The 17,686-nt window shown below is 60.0% G+C and overlaps 2 protein-coding genes across 2 annotated transcripts in view; one reads left to right on the forward strand and one right to left on the reverse strand.

Moving 5' to 3' along the window:
- The window catches only part of Ccm2 (CCM2 scaffold protein), a 27,255-nt gene extending 17,819 nt beyond the window's left edge, over positions 1 to 9,436 (forward strand). The window contains exons 3-10 of the mRNA XM_010624919.2: positions 2,637 to 2,720; positions 3,253 to 3,436; positions 5,510 to 5,646; positions 5,853 to 5,988; positions 7,007 to 7,064; positions 7,299 to 7,434; positions 7,518 to 7,656; positions 8,767 to 9,436. Coding sequence (XP_010623221.1) covers positions 2,637 to 2,720; positions 3,253 to 3,436; positions 5,510 to 5,646; positions 5,853 to 5,988; positions 7,007 to 7,064; positions 7,299 to 7,434; positions 7,518 to 7,656; positions 8,767 to 9,047 — 1,155 coding nt within the window. The 3' untranslated portion in view covers positions 9,048 to 9,436. The remainder of the gene's footprint in view (positions 1 to 2,636; positions 2,721 to 3,252; positions 3,437 to 5,509; positions 5,647 to 5,852; positions 5,989 to 7,006; positions 7,065 to 7,298; positions 7,435 to 7,517; positions 7,657 to 8,766) is intronic.
- Positions 9,437 to 9,594: 158 nt separating this feature from the next.
- Nacad (NAC alpha domain containing) overlaps positions 9,595 to 17,686 on the reverse strand; it is an 8,855-nt gene continuing 763 nt past the window's right edge. Inside the window, exons 2-9 of the mRNA XM_033765282.1 lie at positions 17,535 to 17,623; positions 11,803 to 15,920; positions 11,616 to 11,725; positions 11,465 to 11,536; positions 11,082 to 11,228; positions 10,852 to 10,995; positions 10,655 to 10,777; positions 9,595 to 10,557 (exon numbers count right to left, since the gene is read on the reverse strand). Coding sequence (XP_033621173.1) covers positions 10,543 to 10,557; positions 10,655 to 10,777; positions 10,852 to 10,995; positions 11,082 to 11,228; positions 11,465 to 11,536; positions 11,616 to 11,725; positions 11,803 to 15,920; positions 17,535 to 17,623 — 4,818 coding nt within the window. The 3' untranslated portion in view covers positions 9,595 to 10,542. The remainder of the gene's footprint in view (positions 10,558 to 10,654; positions 10,778 to 10,851; positions 10,996 to 11,081; positions 11,229 to 11,464; positions 11,537 to 11,615; positions 11,726 to 11,802; positions 15,921 to 17,534; positions 17,624 to 17,686) is intronic.

Consider the following 17,686-nt stretch of genomic DNA (forward strand, 5'->3'; position numbering starts at 1 on the left):
TTTTTGAGGCAGGGTCTCACTGTGTAGTTGAGACTGACCTGGAACTCACTATGTAGCCCAGGCTGGTCTTGAACTCACAGCGATCCTCCTGCCTCAGCCTCCCAAGTGCTGGGATTATAGGCGTGTGCCATCATGCCTGGTTAATGTTTGCAGTTTGTAATGATAACATTCATTGTGGGGGAGTTGCTGTTGTCTCTTCTTGAGATCCCCCCCACTTTTTTTTGAGATAAAGTCTCACTTTGTAGTGCAGGCCAACCTTGAACTCATGGCAAACCTCCTGCCTCAGCCTCCTGAGTTCTAGGATTACAGGCATGCACCCCCACACCTGGCTTTTCTGTTGACACAGGAGCCTGCTTGCTGTGGGTACAGAGGGGACTCTTCCATAGTCACACCACAAGGTCTCAGTGGCCCTGGCATGAACTTCCTTCTGATTCTGAGTTCTGTTTCCTCACCCTGAGGAGAGGCAGATGGGTAGAGGGAGTGGGAGCTGGGTGTTCCCTCATGGTCCATGGTCTTGGCTCTGGTAAAGTCATTTTCCTTGAAGAATAGCCCGGGTTGGGGATAGCAGATTTAATATTGTATTGGTTGGGGATAGTGATTTAATATTGTATTGGTTTAACATTTTAAGGAATATTTTTATAGGTAGGTATTTCGTTAGTTCTCCTCTCATGGCCAGAAGCACAGGGAGTTTTCTGTAGTCTTCACCCTGAGACCCACTAGAGCTCTGGAAAGTGGGGTGTCCACAGCTGGATTCCCAGGTGTTTGATGTTCAGCTGGTCCAGTGAAGCCCCAGCCTTGTGATCTCTCTGTCTCACCTGTACTGGCCTCAGGGTTTTTGTCCCCAGTGAGTGTCATTCTCAGTCAACCTGTTTATCTCTGTTGTTGTTGTTACTTTTTCTTTTTTTTTTTTTTTTTTTTTTGGTACTGAGGATTGAACTCAGGTCCTTGCACTTATGAAGCAGCCGCTGGAACCACTGAGCTAAATCCCCAGCCCATTGTTACTGTTTTTTGAGATGGAATCTCACTGTGTTGCTCAGGCTGGTTTTCAGTTTGGGAGCTAAACCCTCCTGCCTCAGCTTGCTCAGCTGTCTCACCAGCTGTGGGGACAGTGGTTTTCCTGGGCCCTCATTTACCTGCTAGATCTAAGAAGAGTCGTTGATTTCAGTGGGTCAGCTTCCTTCCTGTAAGCATGGGAGTGACAGCCTGCCCCCCATACATGCCAGACCAGAAGCTGGAAACCTCACCTCCTTTTTTATAGATAACTTAAATATGCGAATTGATGAGTGTGGGGGGGAGAGTGCTGAGTGCAGAAATTCTGCTCTCAGGGATCAGTAGTCCATTAAAAAAAATCCATGCCATTAAAAACATTGCATCACAAACTAGGCATGGTGGCACACACCTGTAATCCTGAGAGGCTGAGACAGGAGGATCTCTGAGAATTCAAGGCCAGCCTGGGATATATAGTGAGTTTAAGACTATCTTAAACTACATAATGGCTCAAATAAATAAAATATTGTGCTAGGGCCAGGCATGATGGTATGTACCTGCCATCCCAGCTCTCTAGGAGGATCAGGGGTTCAAGCCTAGCCCGGGAAATTTAAAAACTCAGCAAAACACTATCTCAAAATAAAAAATTTAAAAGGGATGGATCTGGGGTACAGCAGTGGCAAGGCTCTGGGTTCCAAACAACAGCAACAGTGAAAACAAATGCTTGCGTAGTTTTTTAAAGACTCAGGCCCAAGCCCAGCAGACCTAGCTGAGTTCCCAACCCACCACATACCGAGGCCCGGGTCACGGGGCACCAAAGAAACCCATTCCGTTGTGCCCGATGTGCGCTGTGCTGTGGGAGCAGAATGTCCCACTTCGGCATCTTAACAGTGGCTGGAAGTTTATTTCTCCTGAGTCTGAAGGCTGAGAAATCCAAGAGGAAGGGCTGGCGCTGGGCTTGGCTTTCTCGGAGCGCTCTCTTGTGGCGGAGTGGGGAAAGCACAGGGTGGGGAGAATGCGCCCTTTGCTGTCACAGGTGAATCCCCTCTTCCCTAAGGCCTCACCCCTTGGGCGCGCGTGGGAACTTGGGGGATACTTTCAGACAAACGCTGGCCCTTCGTTTCCCTGACTGTGGTCGTTACTCAGCTGCATTGGCCTTTGTGATTCGCAGTTTATTTATGTTGGGTCTTGTTTTGAGACAGGGCCTCACTTTGTAGTTCAGGCTGGCCTTGAACTCACTAAGTAGCCCAGGCTGGCCTCAAATTCTTCAGTGACCCTCCTGCCTCAGCCTCTTGAGTGCTGGGATTTCAGGCGTGCCCTACCACTTCTGGCCCCTGGTTTATTGTGAATGATGCTATCCAGGGTGCCCTTGGGTTCAGCCCCCGCACAGAGATTGAGAAACCACTGCTGTCCCTGTGCAGCCTCTGCCAAGCTCATCTGGAAACCACCTTAGCGGGACCCTGAATGTAGTGTAGCAGTAGATGCAGGAGGGCTGTGCTTTACCCCAAGATTCCAGATTCCTGTCCTGGTGGAGCTGGGCTGGGGACCCCAGCCTGGTGGCCTGAGGCTAAGGAGGTGGCCGGGCTGGGCATAGCAGTGGGGTGGTGGTGGCCAGTCCTGACCTCATGTGCCTTCTCTTCCCTCCGCAGTATTTAGGTCAGCTGACATCCATCCCTGGGTACCTGAACCCCTCCAGTAGGACGGAAATCCTGCACTTCATAGACAAAGCCAAGGTAACCCAGCCTCTGCTGCATGCTCTGCCCCAGCCACTCCAGGCCTCAGTCCCCTTGCTTAGGCCTCGTGCCTGGAAGGGGTGACCCAGTTCCCCCATAGTACAGGTCCATTTGGCTCTTGGCCACTGGACTCTTCTTCAGTCTGACATAAACCTGTGCAGCATGGGGCTATTTCCAATTGTCACAATTTCAGGTTATTCCAGACCATGTGCCATAAGTTGAAATCTGAGCTGGGTGAGGTGGCGCAGGCCTGTGATCCCAGCACTTGGGAGGCTGAGGCAGGAAGATCACCTGAGTGAGTTTAAGGTCAGCCTGGGCTACATAGTGAGTTCAAGGCCAGCCTGTACTGCATTGTGAGAACTTGTCTCCAAAGTACAAGGAAAAAAGAAAAGAAAATGTAATGGGAAGTCTGGATGTAGAGTCATTCCAGGAGAACCTCCCGGTGGGGGCAGCACCTCCCAGTCCCCCCCCCCGCAGGACCGAGGACATGACCACTGTGCCCAGCATCTCTGAGTCCCCGTGTACTTCGCAGCGTGCCCACCAGCTCCCGGGACACCTGACGCAGGAGCACGACGCCGTGCTCAGCCTGTCCGCCTACAACGTCAAGCTGGCCTGGCGGGACGGGGAGGACGTCATCCTCAGGGTGCCCATCCACGACATTGCTGCCGTCTCCTACGTGCGGGACGATGCCGCACACCTGGTGGTCCTGAAGACAGGTGCGGGGCTGGGCCGGTGGGCTGAGCCACATCCATGACTTTTGCAGCTCTGTGCTGTGTGCGGGGAGGGCTGGCAGCTGCCATGGCCCGGGTCCGTGTCACACGCGGAGACTTGGGGGAACTGCCCGGGATACATTTGGTGCCCCTTGCCCTCCTGTGGTCCCCCAGCCTCCCACACTGCCCAGGCAGGTGGAGCGGAGAGGCTGATCCTGGGCGCTGCTCTGTGTCCACAGAGCCCGGCCTGTCCCCAGCCTCTGCTTGTCTGGATGCTGGGGTTCCAGCCACTGTCTGTCGCCCCCTACAGGCCGTGGCCTGGGGTTCAAGCCAGTGAGGAAAGAAGGGAGGAAACAGCTATGCTCTCCCTGTTGGCGGAGTTCGCGGGGACCTCTCAGCCTGGGTGGGTCCCTGAGGATGGTGCCAGGGCATGAGGATGAGTGAGGGAAGTGGGGTTTCTGCCTGATGCAGTCCCTGCTGGGGAGCGGTTGTGCTCAGGGGTGCCCAGGGGCCTAGCAACTTCCCACCAGGCCCAGACTCCCAGGAGGAGCCCTCGGGGACCAAGCTGCAGCACCTTTGGGATGCGCAGCCTGCAAGCCACAGTGCCCACCTTCCTGCACGATGTTTAATCCGCTGTCAGTACCGAGCCATTTTAATCTCTAGAAATGACAATTGAACGTGGCCCAAAGCAGCCCAGAGCGTTTGTCATAGATTCTCTTTCTGGACCTCTAGAATCTGCCAGGCCTGAGTCCAGATGGAGTCACTGAGGCACAGCGGGCTGGGCTGGGGCCTCCCGGCTGCCTTAGCTCTGTGTCCAGCCCTGGAGGACCTCGTGGCCTAGAGGAGGGGGACCCGCCCTGGCAGACTTGGATGTTTTGGCAGGTGGGGAGCAGCTCCTAGGAGAACAGGAGAGGACCAGGGCCCGGGTCTCCTGTGTGGTGCAGTGGGGCTGGGAGGTGCTTGGGAGGATGAAAGCGGTGTCTACGTCGTAGCTGCCCGCTGCTTCCTCGAGAGCCAACCCAGGCCTGGGCTAGGGAGTGAGAGAAACAGTGAAACCACTGGAGTGACATGTCCAGGTCGGGCCTCTCTCTAGAACACTCCCTGAGGTGATTGTAAATATGATGCGCTGGTCCACGTCCTCTCACACCGGCCCCAGAGCCCCATGTGATGACCTCTTAGGTGTGGGTGCATCACGCCCACGTGCTCAGGGGCCCGGCGGCCGGTGGCAGTCAGGGTCAGGCGGCCTGGTCTCTCCAAGGCCATCACACTGTCCTGCCAGCCCCTGGCCTGGGCCTCTACCCCTAGCTGTGACCCTTGCATTGCCTGGTTCTGCTGCCCTTCCTTCCCTCCCTGCCCATCAGTTCTGGGGGTGACAGGGACACTTCTGGGCCTCTGACCGGGCCCGATGTCCCCTGACCCCAACCATCAAGCCTCTAGGAATCACCGTGTGTTTTCTGTGTAGGTGGAGGGTGGGCTGTTAGGGATGTGGCACTGGGGTGTCACCATCTAGCTTAGCACCTGGACCCTACTGTTCACAAGCTGCCAGGCCCAGCCCCGTGCCTCAGTTTATCCCTGTGTGAGAAGGAAGTGCCTTAGGCCAGAATATATGGAAACCTCATAGAAGTGGACTGTCAGCGTTGTGGTCACGGCCTGTTATCTGTTAACTTGAATCCTGTGAAATTGCCTTTGGTATAGCCAAAAAGATTTGAACAGTCAAGTGTGGTGGCTATACCTATAACCCCAGCACTTGGGAGGCTGAGGCAGGGGGATCTTGATTTTTAAAGCCAGCCTGGGCTACATAAAGAGACCTTGTCTCAATAAATAAACAGAACAGCCCTCGAATCCTGGCTGTCCTGTGTCTCCTCCATCCCCATCCTGGATGCTGGGAGGGTATGTGGGTGATAAATGCGGGGTGCCATTTCCTAGCAGGATGACAGTGCAGTAAGGGGAGGGGAGGGACGCACCCGGAGCACATGCCTGGCACAGGCTGGCCACCTTGGAGGCCTGGTGGACAGTTGGCCAGAGGTGTCCTGAGTGTCCTCATGCCCCCCATGCGTCCTGACGGCTGTCCCTCCACAGCCCAGGATCCGGGTATCTCCCCCAGTCAGAGCCTGTGCACGGAGAGTTCCAGAGGTCTGGGCTCGGGGCCCCTGCCAGAGAGCACGGTGGTGCCAGTGGAGGCCTGCTGCCTGGTCATCCTGGCTGCGGAGAGCAAGGTGAGCTGGCCCCTCCAGCCCTGGCCTCCCATCCTGCTTGCAGATGGGGAAGTTGAGGCACGGGATCAGCAGTGTGTCTGGCAGGACCGTGCCGGGGCCTCCTCTGCCTGCTGTCCTCACACCCACAGAGCCCAGAGGCTGCCCGCCGGGAAGGTGGTCACCGCCGGCCACTCTGATGTGGCAGCCGCCACTGTCCACCCCTCCAGGTGGCCGCGGAAGAGCTGTGCTCCCTGCTCGGCCAGGTCTTCCAGATCGTTTACACGGAGTCCACCATCGATTTTCTGGATAGAGCGATCTTCGATGGCGCCTCCACGCCCACCCACCACCTATCCCTGCATAGCGGTACGAGAGGGTGACGGGGCTGAGGCCCTTCCGGGACTGCAGGACCCAAATGTGCTGCCCAGGATCCCTGAGGCCCAGGCAGGGGGAGGGGAGGGGACATCGAGGGCATCTGTGCATCTGAGTGTCCACCGAGCTGGGCGTGGAGCAGCGCAATCTCTCCGTGGACATGCTCTTGGGCACCAGGTCTGCAGGACCCAGTGGCATTGCCCTCCCAGCCAAAGGTTCACACGTTGGGGCCCAGAACGGCAGAAGGCTCTTCCCTGGTGGCTCACAGGTGGCCCAGGCCAGGACAGGCGTGTGCCCAGGACAGCAGCTCTGTGCTGCCTGGAGCCCACCTGGCCTGGGTGACAGCTGAGCCCTCCCCCACCCAGCAATGCAGGAACAACCCTCACCCTGTGCCACAGTTGGGAAGGTTGAGGCACAGGCCAGCAGCATGTCTGGTAGGACTGTTTCAGCGCAACCACTTGGCCTTTAAAAGATACTGTGAAACCCACTGGGTTTTTTTCTTTCTACTACTGGGGATAGAACCCAGGGCTTCGCCTAAGCTCCGTCCTCTCGCCGTGCCCTGTCCCTCTGCTCTGCCTGCGGTGTCGGGCTGTCCCTGTCCTTGGGTCCCGAACTCACCTGCAATCTCAGTGTCACTGCTGGGCTTCCCCCAGGCGCGGCTCTGTGCCAGGCCCTTCCCGGGTCCGCAGGCTGGGCTGTGTCCAGGGAGGGGTCAGACCACCCACCCTGTGGCGGGGATAGCGCCTGTCTGGCTGGGTTTTGTGTACTTGATGCCCTGAGTGCGGCTGAGGACCTGTGTGGGCTCAGGCTGGGAGCCCTGTTCATGGCACACGGCATGTTCAGGACCCGGCTGGCTCCAGGGTGAGGGACTTGGGGGTCCCCAAAGGCCAGGGTGGCCTGTGCCTCCTATCAACGCAGCACGGAGCTGGCTGTGTCCTGGATTCTCCTTCCGGCCACATGGGGCAGCGCCCCCAGCCTGAGAGTCACGCTGTCTCCTGCGTCTTCCCTACAGATGACTCCTCCACGAAAGTGGATCTGAAGGAGGCCTACGACACCGAGGCCAGCACCTTGTGAGTGCTTGTGCCCCTGCCTTGCACCCCGCGTCCCCACCCTGGCCTTGTGCTGTCCCCGTTTTGGCCTCTGGAGTGGTCCTGTGCATGGCCTGTTGGGTGGCAGCTCAGCCCACGCTCCCCTGCTGTGTCCCCTGCACTGTCATACCCTTGGGGGCTCCTGGAGCAGGTGGGGGATCCGGGGTGGGGTCGGGCACCGGGGTGGACGCAGCCCACGCGTCCCATGCCTTATAGCTGCTTCCCTGACTGCGCGGATGCCGGCGGGCTGCCACCGCTATCCTGCATGCAGGCGTTGCCCCACAGCAAGACGGCAAGTGACAGCGAGCTGAGCGCCAGCGCCGCCGAGCTGCTGCAGGACTACATGCTCACGGTACTGCCTGGGCCTGGGGGGGCTCTGCGGCCCCACCCTGCCTGCTGCCACCGGGCTTCAGCGGGTGCCCCTCTGCCCTGCAGCTGCGCACCAAGCTGTCCTCGCAGGAGATCCAGCAGTTCGCGACGCTGCTGCATGAGTACCGCACCGGAGCCTCCATCCACGAGTTCTGCATCAGCCTGCGGCAGCTCTATGGGGACAGCCGCAAGTTCCTGCTGCTTGGTGAGGCCCGGTGGGGGTGTGGGTGGGGGCACGAGGCCCCTGCCAGGCTCAAGAGAAGGTGCTGGAGAGGAGCCAGGGGGCCCTTTGGGGAGGTGACACTTGAGTGGGTTTTGCTGCATCTGTAGGAGTTTGCTAGGGGAAAGAGACAGGGAGGCGCCATCCTAGGTGGAAAGATTAGCCTTTGCCAAGACCCTTGAGGAACTCAGTGCCTTAGGTCAGTGGCTGGCAGGTTGGGTAGTCAGTCCCGCCGTCAACACCTAGGCCGGAGCCTGCAACGCTGCCCTCAGGGGACATCAACCCTGCTGTGGCTTCCCCTCTGCCAGTGCTCAGAGCACAGTGAGTTGGCAGAAGCTCCTTGAGGGCTGCTGGGTACTGGGCTTACGGCCCTGAACCACGGGAGGTGGGTTTATGCCCCCAACACTGCTTATTTTGTTTGTTTTGAGGTAGTAGGGATTAAACCCAGGGCCTTTGCATTGAGCTGCATCCCCAGTCCTTTTAATTTTGAGTCTGGGTCTTTCTGAGTTACCCAGTCTGAGCCTGAACTTGTGAGCCTCCTGCCTCAGCCTCCCAGAGTTCTGGGATCAGAGGCCTGCACCACCTCGCCTGGCTTGTTTCCCCATCTATGGGTCTGGCAGGCATCAGCCACCTCCCCAAAGCCCCCACTCCTGGCGGGATGAAGAGGAAAAGGCCTCCCTGCTCCGTCCCTGTCAGGACACAGCCTAGGGAGCCACAGCCAGTAGCTTCCTGTCTTGCTCTTGGGCAGGGTTACCTTCAAGCAGTGGGTGGCAGAGGGCTGAGCCATGGGCCCTCCCCTCTCTTTTGGAGCCCTGGCTCTGGGGCTGGGGCCTGGCTGTGCCCTGCCGAGTTGTGGGTGGTCACCCAGGCTGGCCCGTGGCTTTGTCCTGAAGCCTTACTGGGGATGGCAGCTCATGACCAAGGCCACCAGTGGCTTCCAGTACTTCCCTGGGCCTTGCCTTTCTTGTCTTAAGATGGGAACCCCAAGGACTGATGGAATGGAGGTCACCTTTGATGACAACAAGCCCTTGGGCTGGGATCTTTGGGGTCCTCAGCTGGGTCCCTGAGCCGTGCCTGTGCTGGTCCGTGTCGCAGGTCTGCGGCCCTTCATCCCCGAGAAGGACAGCCAGCATTTCGAGAACTTCCTGGAGACCATCGGCGTGAAGGATGGCCGTGGCATCATCACCGACAGCTTTGGCAGGCACCGGCGGGCGCAGAGCATCGCCTCTACCTCCACCGCCAATGGAAGCAGGGCCGCGGGCAGCCCCGATGACCGCTCGGGGCCCTCTGAGGGGGATGAGTGGGACCGCATGATCTCGGACATCAGCAGTGACATCGAGGCGCTGGGCTGCAGCATGGACCAGGACTCGGCATGACAGCAGCGGTGGGAGCACTGCACCGTCCGCAAGACTGCGTCAGGCCTTCCTGCGAGGAGACACCGACCCCGTGGGCCCCTCATGGCAGTAGAGGTGGCCGGCGGCGGTGGGTCCTCTACTGTGAAGGGGTGTGGAGCCTCCACAGGACACGTCCTGTGTAGGGCAGAGGTGCCACATCTGTCCCAGGCTCCAGTGGGCCCTGCACTGGCTCCACATGGGGAGGCCAGGCCCAGCCACACTGGCACGAGAGCCAGGCCTGTGGATGGGCCAGACAATTGTCACTTTTGCACATGACGTTCCTCATGTAACTCTCAGAGAACTTAAAGAAGTTTACTGCAATGTGAATAATTTAATATCCCGTTGCCGGGCTTTTTTCTCACCCGCCTGGATGAAAGCTGTGTTACCACAAGGGCCATCCACTCTGACCTCCATCCCTCGGGCCACCGGTCCTCCTGCATCCTGGGAGGGTGCCAAAGATCCTGTGGACCCAGGGCAAGTGTTCTAGGTCTCAGGGTCATGGGCCAGTGGCTGGGGGTGGCGGGAAGCCTTGGTCTTTGTCCCATGCATGGATCCCAGCAGGGCCCTGGCTGGTGTGGTCCTGCCCAGCCCTGCTGGTGATAGATGCCCCTGGCAGGCCTTGGTCTTGGCTTTTTTTGTTTGTTTGTTTTTTTGGTACCAGGGATCGAACTCAGGACCTTGTGCTTGCAAGGCAGGTGGCAGCACCACTGAGCTAAATCCCTGGCCCTGCTGACCTCTGTACCCTGGGCCCTTTCCAACCTTCTGCAGGGCATGGGGAAGGGACCTGGGTCAGGACGCACTGGGCTCTGCTGAGACTCGAGGCGCCCCCGGGATACTCAGGCCCTCTTCCACCCATGCTGGGGAGAGGGATGCCCTGGACATTCACTGTGTCTCAGCCAAGCCACAGGGTCCTGAGCAAGATGGGCAGGCCATGTGGTATCAGCCCAGCAGAACCCTGGGCTGGGTCTTTTCTGTTTGTTTTTTGAGATAGGGTCTGGCTGTGTAGTTCAGGCTGGCCCTGAACTTGCACTGGGTTTCACAGCGATTTCTCTGTTGCGCCTTCTGTTGGAGCTGCCCCCCACCCCTTGGGCCTCAGGAGAGGCAGAGACAAATCACAGACTCGTCTCTGGCCCCTGCCTAGTGCCACATGGGTAGAGCATGGCCTCGGCGCCATCTGTGTGGTCACGGGCCACACTTCTGATGCCACGGTGTAGCCCAGATAGCCCAGTGTTCACCAGCTGCCAGCAGGGAGGCACAAGAATGTGGGGCCTCGAATGTGCCTGAGGGCAGTGGAGGGTGGGAGGGGACCCAAGGATGAGCAGCAGTCAGGGATAGGAGGGGAAGCCAGAGGGTGCAGGGGGCACTGAGGTCTCCAGAGCACACTGAGGACAGTGAGGTGACACCGTGCGGTCGATTGGACTCCGATTTATTAGGTGGCAGCGCTGGGGAGGGCAGGGTGGACCGGCTCAGGCAGCAGCTACATCGTCAGCTCCTGTGGAGAAGGGCCACAGGTCACACCGAGGGCCACCCCCTGCCCAGTGCAGTCCTCAGGGGATCACAGGAAGCCCCTCATGGCCCACGCTCCTCACCATGATGGCGTTGACGATGTCGCTGTGGTTGTCCCTCAGCGCTCGCACGGCCTTGGCCCTGGACACGTTGGCCTGTGCCATCACCAGCTCGATGTCACGCAGCTCCAGCCCCGACTCGTCCACCTGCCAGGGAGCGGGGACGTCACGGAGGCCCACGGCAGCCCCACCCTGTGGGCTCCTGGGACCCTGGGCCTCACCTCCTCCTCCTCCTCCTCCTCCTCGCCACACTCTGGTCTCAGCCGGGGTCCAGGTGCCACTTCGGGGACCAGGGCCAAAGACTCTGAGGGCACCTTGAACTTCTCTGCCGCAGCTTTGTGCACTTGCTGGGACAGGTCCTCGATCTGTGGTGTGGGAGTTGTCAGGGGAGCCCGCGCATTCTGACCCCGCCACAGCCACGACCAGGACCACGACCACAGCCAGGACAGACCTTGGCCTCGCCGAAGACCACGTAGGTGTCAGAGGCCGGGCTCTTAAAGACATCAGGCTTGGCGATGGCAAAGAGGATGTTCTTCGACTTCTGGATGGTGATCCTCGTGACGCCCTGGATCTGCCGCAGGCCCAGCTTCGACATGGCCTGAGACGGAGGGTGCAGGTTGGGGAGGGCAGTCAGGGACAGACACTGCTGCCAGTGTCCCCATGACCTTGGGCACCTGTGACCCCAGTCTAGCTGTTCAGGGGAAGGGGTGCAGGCTCCCATATGGCCCCAGAGCCCCCTTTCAGATAGGATTTCATTAGCATGGGTGAGGATCTTCACGAGGACAGCCCTGTCCCACGTTCCCAGTCCTGGGGTCCCCGTGGGGCTCCCCTTACCTTCCGAGCTTTCTTCTCACTGCGGCTCTGCTTGGCTTTGGCGATGGTCTCCTCGCTGCTGCCTGTCGGGGCCTGTGGGGAGAGGGGCTTTGAGCTCCTGTGGGACTGCAGGACCACCCGAGGCCACCCTCCCTGCGGCCCTGGCTGGCACCTGGGCTGGGCACTGCGTGTGAGGGGCCGAGAGGTCCTGCTCGTCTAGCTCAGCCGATGACTCCCCGTGGCTGTCCGAGTGCTGGCCAGAGCCTGGGGCCCTTGGGGAGTCTGGGGAGGGGACAGATGTGAGGTCACGCTAGGGCCAGTCCCCTAGCCCAGGTGACAGTGCCCCTGAGAGAACTCACCTTCCTCCAGGCTGTCCTCGTCCTCATGTTGCTCAGGGGCTGGGAGCCCTTGAGGACCACGTGGGCCCTGGGGCCCTGAGGGAGGAGGCACTTGGCAGGGGGGTACGATCCTTGAGGCTGGCTCTTTGGTATCTGTGGGAGCCGCCTTGGGGCTGAGGGGGGATTGGGGTGCCAGGCTGATACGCTGTCTAGCTCCCCGAGGCTGTGTGGTTCCTGAGGCAGTGGCAGCCCGCTGGGCTCCCACCTGAGGCAGTGGGGAACCCCGAGAGGCTGGGGGCTCCTCACCCTCTGTGGAGTCTTCCTGGTGATCCTGGTGTGGGCAGGGGGCACCAGGAGCAGAGGAGTTGGGGTCCGGGAGCCTGCTGCGGGGTGTGCTGGGTGCTCCCCGGGCTGGGGTTCTGGGGGGCGCTGGTGGGGGTCGGCTGAGGAGACTCGGGGTGGAGGGGGGCTGCAGTCGCAGGGAGGGTGGTGCTGATGGGACAGGCTCCTTGGGGCTGTCCCCGTCCAGCCTGGACACAGCCCTGACTGGGGACCCTGGGCAGGAGCCTTGCTGGGCCTCTGCAGCCCGGGCTGTAGGGAGCCTGGGCCCTGGAGTGGCCTTTTTGCCCAGGGCCCTGCCCTCTCTGGCTGGGCTCAGGGGTGGCACCTGGCTGACCTCAGGGCAGGTGGCACGAAGGGCCTTGGGAGCCCCCTTTGCACCTCGGGGTGCTGACTTAGGTCCATGTCCCTGTGTTGGTGGCTTGGGACCCCTCGCCCTCTGGGTCTTAGGCCCCTGGGCCTCCTCTGGATGCAAGCAGGTCTCAGCCCCATTGCCTGGTGCCTGGGCTTCCACACAAGCTTCCCGCTCTGCAGTAGGCAGGCCTGAGGCTCCTTCCTTCCTGGGACCAAGGCTCACCTTGAGGGCGGCAGGGGCCTCCATACCCAGGGTGGGCCCTGCTTCTTCCGGAGGCCCAAGCATCCCAGCCTCTGCTGCTGGCTTGGGACCATCCTGTGGGCCCAGGTTCAAGGCTGCAGGCTCTGGGTCACCAGGGGGCACTGCAAGCCACTCCTTGGGCACAGGCCTCCGTTTTAAGGCCACACCTAATTCCTGTTGAGCCACAGAGGCCATGGCCTTGGTCCCTGGGGTGCAGCCTGCTTCAGCCTTCTGAGTCCCTGGTGTGGCCACTGGTACTGTCTCCAGGCCTGAGGTGGAATCTTCATCTTGCAGAGGTGGAGAAGATTCAGGAGGGTCCTGGGGTAACAAGATGCCCTGTTTGGCCTGCAGGGGAACTGACATGGCTACAGCCATGACCTCTGGGCTCCAGGTGGGATTTTGGTCTTTCAGGGGTAGAAGAGCAGTCTCAGTACAGTCCTGGGGTAATAGGACACCCCCTCCAGCCTCCTGGGACGCTAGTGTGGCCACAGCCATGACCTCTAGGCCTGAGGTGGGATCTCCATCTTGTAGAGATGGAGGTGAAGATTTGGGAGAGTCCTGGGGTAACAGGATGCTCCCTCCAGCCTGCAGGGGCCCTGGTGTGGCTGTCACCATGGACTCTGGGCCTGGGGTGGGATCTTCATCTTGCAGAGATGGAGGTGAAGGCTCGGGAGAGTCCTGGGGTAATGAGACACTACCATCAGCCCTCTGGGACTCCAGTGTGGCTGCAGCCACAGACTCATGTCCTGAGGTGGGATCTTCATCCAGCAGGGGTGGAGGTGCAGGTTTGGGAAAGTCCTGGGGTGATGAGACACCACCTTCGTCCTCCTGAGACTCCAAAATGGCTGCAGCCACAGACTCTAGGCCTGAGGTGGGATCTTCATCCAGCAGAAGCTCAGGCTCAGGAGAGTCCTGGGGTGATGAGACACCACCTTCGGCCTCCTGAGACTCCAAAATGGCTGCAGCCACAGACTCTAGGCCTGAGGTGGGATCTTCATCCAGCAGAAGCTCAGGCTCAGGAGAGTCCTGGGGTAACAGGGTGCCCCCTTTGGCCTCCTGAGACTCCAAAATGGCTGCAGCCACAGACTCTAGGCCTGAGGTGGGATCTTCATCCAGCAGAAGCTCAGGCTCAGGAGAGTCCTGGGGTGATGAGACACCACCTTCGGCCTCCTGAGACTCCAAAATGGCTGCAGCCACAGACTCTAGGCCTGAGGTGGGATCTTCATCCAGCAGAAGCTCAGGCTCAGGAGAGTCCTGGGGTAACAGGGTGCCCCCTTTGGCCTCCTGAGACTCCAAAATGGCTGCAGCTGCAGACTCTAGGCCTGAGGTGGGATTATCCAGTAGAGGTGGAAGAGCAGGCTCAGAAGAGTCCTGAAATAACAAGACACCTCCTTCAGCCTTCTGAGACTCTAGCATGGCCATAGCCACAGACTCTAGGCCTGAGGTGGGATCTTTATCCAGCAGGGGCGGAAGTGCACGCTCCAGAGAGTCCTGGGGTAACGGGCTGTCCTCTCTGGCCTGCAGGGGCTGTAGTGTGGCTACAGCCATAGACTCCAGGCCTTCTGGGAGACCCAGGCTGCCTCCATGCCCCGTGAGCTCAGGAGGGTCTGGGCCCACAGCGGCGCCTGCTGCTTCCTGCAGATCTGGCTTTGCCTCTGCAGCATCAGGCGGCTGGCTGAAGGCAGTGCCCCTCCTATCCTGGGAGGGCTGAGCTGGTACCCAGATGACAGGTGTTCCTCCAGCCATAGAATCAGCATCTTTGGCTCCCACCTCAAGGGTCACCCCTGTGGCCGCCAGCCCAGCGTGAGGGGTCACAGCAGCCGCAGACACCTGGCTGGAAGCAAGGCTCTCTTTGGAGATTCCTGAGATTGACTCAGGGCTCTGGCTGACAGGGGCTTCTCCCTCTGGGACCTGAGGGGCCGGTGCCATGCCCCTGGCTTCTTTGCTCCAGAATGAAGCCCTGCCTGTACACTCCTGCTCCGCCTTCAGGCCGGTGTCCTGCAGCAGCATGCCGGGCTGGGCGTGGGGCTCCCCGCTGTACAGCAGGTCGTCCTCAGCCCCTGCGTAGGACGCTGAGTCAGAGTCTGAGGAGGCCGCTGAGGTGTCATCCCGGAAGGCGAAGGCCTCATCCATGCCCTCGGTGATGGACAGGTCGGACAGTGACTGCAGGAAGGAAGCTGAGGCGCTGTCCTCCTCCTCCTCGTCCCCTCCGGCCACTTCCCCCTCTGGGCCCAGAGGGTCAGGTGACCCCTCCTCTTCCTCCTCTTCCTCTTCCTCCTCTGGGGACAGTGGCATCACCTCCACTGACTCCACCTGGAAGATGAGGCTGCCCTGAAAGGGCAGCAGGGTCGCAGGGATCATTGGGTCATCGGCCAGGAAGTCCAAGTCAAAGAAGTGGCCCTCCTGGCTCCAGGAAGAGCCGCTGTCCCCTGAGAGGCTGGACTCAGAGGACGGGGGCCCGGCAGGGTGCTGCCCCCCTCCCTCAGCTGCCCACCCCGGCTGGGAGAGGCCCCAGTGTGAGGCGAAGTCCAGCCCTTCAGCAGTGGCCGGCAGGCTGAGGGGACAGGAAGGTGATGAGGCCTGGCTGTCCCCATCAGCCGTGACATAGGAGGAGCCTGAGGGCGAGGCAGGCAGTGAGTCCAGCGGCTCAGCCTCAGCATCCCATGCGTCCCTGTGCGGCCCATGGCCGAGAAGCAGGGCATAGGTGGCCTCAGTGGGGGTGGAGGGAGGGGTGAAGAAGGGGTCAGGGTCCGGGGATGGGGAAGGCACGGGAGGGTTGTCCTGAGAGCAGGGCTCCTGTTCCCTGAGCACTGGCAGGGCTGCCCTGGCTGACGGCGGTGCCTGGCAAGTCTCCTCGCCCATCACAATCCGGGGCTCCAGGGCAGCGGGCAGAGCCTGGGGGTGCAGGCCCTTGGACAGGAGTGCGGGGTTGGGACTGCCCTCTGCTGGGTCTGCCCAGGCCGAGGGGGCCCCACCAGGCCCTGCATCCCAGCTGGCTCCCTCGGGCTGGGGCCGGGCACCCGGCTTGCTGGGCAGGAATGTGAGAGCCAGGGGGCTGGACCCTGGGGTCAGGGCACAGGGCTCCTGCCGGTCTCCTCCCAGGATGGTAGCAGCAGGTACATCACAGGTGACATCTGTGGAGACAGAAAGACAGGAGTTCACATCCCCAGGCCAGGCCAGGTGAGCTGGGTGTGGGACAGGAGACCTGTGTCCACTTTAGGGGTTCAGGGAGAGGTGTGTGGAGAAGGCAGGAAAGAAGAGCTTGGTAGGGGAGAATTTTGAAGTTTTTCAGAGCTGAAAACTGCTAACAGCAGCTCTGTGGAAAGGAGGGCTGGGGGGGGGTTTGTGTTTATAAATCCAGGGTTCTTGGGGACACTTCAGGAAAGATGCAACCAGCACTTCTCTTTCTGGAGACAGCTTGCTGTTTGCTTTCCCGTCATCAGCACGGTGCAGCTGGCTTGGCAGGAGCGGGTGGTCCCCCGAGCCCTGTGCCCAGGCCTGCTGTGCCCTGTGGCCTGGGGGATGTAAGGAGGGCACTGTGTGTGGCCATGACTCTGGGCAGTGGAGGCAGACACATCCTGCATAGTCTGAGCTGGAGGTTGCAGTGGGCATGGGTGGTGACCATGAAGGAGGACAGCAGTGAGAGGTTGGTACCACCTGTTGCCAGGTGCTCTCCATGACAGCCACCCATGGTGAACACCAGGCTTCCCTGGGTGCTGGGAGCCGAACTCCTTCTTGCCCTGGGCCCTTCTCAGGGTCCCCAGGTGCTCAGGCAGCCTCTGTGGATGTGGACTGATAAGCCATGCCACAGCACGCCATGAAGGACAGCAGATCAGAGGGCACTTAGGGGACCCAGGCAGGTGGAGGAAGTCCCCTCTGGCCAGCACCACACAACTGCACAAGGGTCTGTTGCCTCCTGGGTTCATGCCAACGTGCATTTCATCACTGCTGAGGTCACTGCACACGTTTTTTTTTTTTTTTTTTTTTTTTTTTTTTTTTTTTTTTTTTTTTTTTTTTTTTTTTTTTTTTTTTTTTGACATAAGTTCTCCCTTTGTAGTTCAGGCTGGCTCTGAACTTACTTTGTAGCCCGGGCTGACCTCAAACTTGCAGTGATCCTTCTGCCTCAGCCTCCCAAGTGCTAGGATCGCAGGCGTGGGCCACCATGCCTGGCTCTGGCTACTCCCTTTTGAATCTTTCAGTCTCTCCTACCGTCATCTGCTAAGTGCTTCTCAGTGCACACTGAGTGCTCAGCTCACCGCTGCATTTTTAATGTTCCATGACAGCCCTGCCTCACCTGGACGGAGGCCAAAGACCCATCTCTGTGCTCTCCTCCTGCCTTCCTGGCTGGTGACAGGGTGGCCGACCCATCTTGGCTTTCGCTTCTGCTCAGTCAAGATGGGCTGGGATGAGGAAAACTACAGAACCAGCAGCCTCACCAGGTTGCCCAATCTGACCCTAGCAGCCTCAAGGCACAGGGCCCTCAGGCCAGCAGCAGGGCTTGGGAGCTGCCTGGGTGGGGTCCTCCCCGTCCCCTGGGGCAGCGTGACACTGGGAGTGGGTGTGGCTGGTGAGCACTACTAGCTCCGGAAGACAGGCCCTAGCACACTGTGGACCTCTGTGTGGCCCAGAGATGGGGCAGAACTGGGCCAAGGTTAAACGGGAGGGTAATAGAGGCCAAAGGTTCTGTACCCCCTCTGAGGTCCCCGAGCCAGGAGCCAGCAGCTCCGGTCCGGGGAGTCCCAGCGGTGTCAGCTGTATCCCCACTTGGCCAGGCCCTTGGCCCAGCTCTGGTTCCATCCCCAGGTGACTTCTGGCCCACAGCAAGGTGCCCTTGGCCTTGCCCCAGCCACACTGGCTGGCCTCCAGCAGGGACCGGTCCAGGTAGGCGGCCCAGCCGTGGACCCACCCCTGCCTCGTGGAGGTCGCGAGGGCTGCGCAGGGGCCACTGCTGCCCGGGCCAGCTCCCTCTTC

This window comes from Fukomys damarensis, unplaced genomic scaffold (assembly GCF_012274545.1).
Source record: "Fukomys damarensis isolate Sample0158 unplaced genomic scaffold, DMR_v1.0_HiC HiC_scaffold_17, whole genome shotgun sequence".
In the NCBI taxonomy this organism is placed as follows: Eukaryota; Metazoa; Chordata; class Mammalia; order Rodentia; family Bathyergidae; genus Fukomys; species Fukomys damarensis.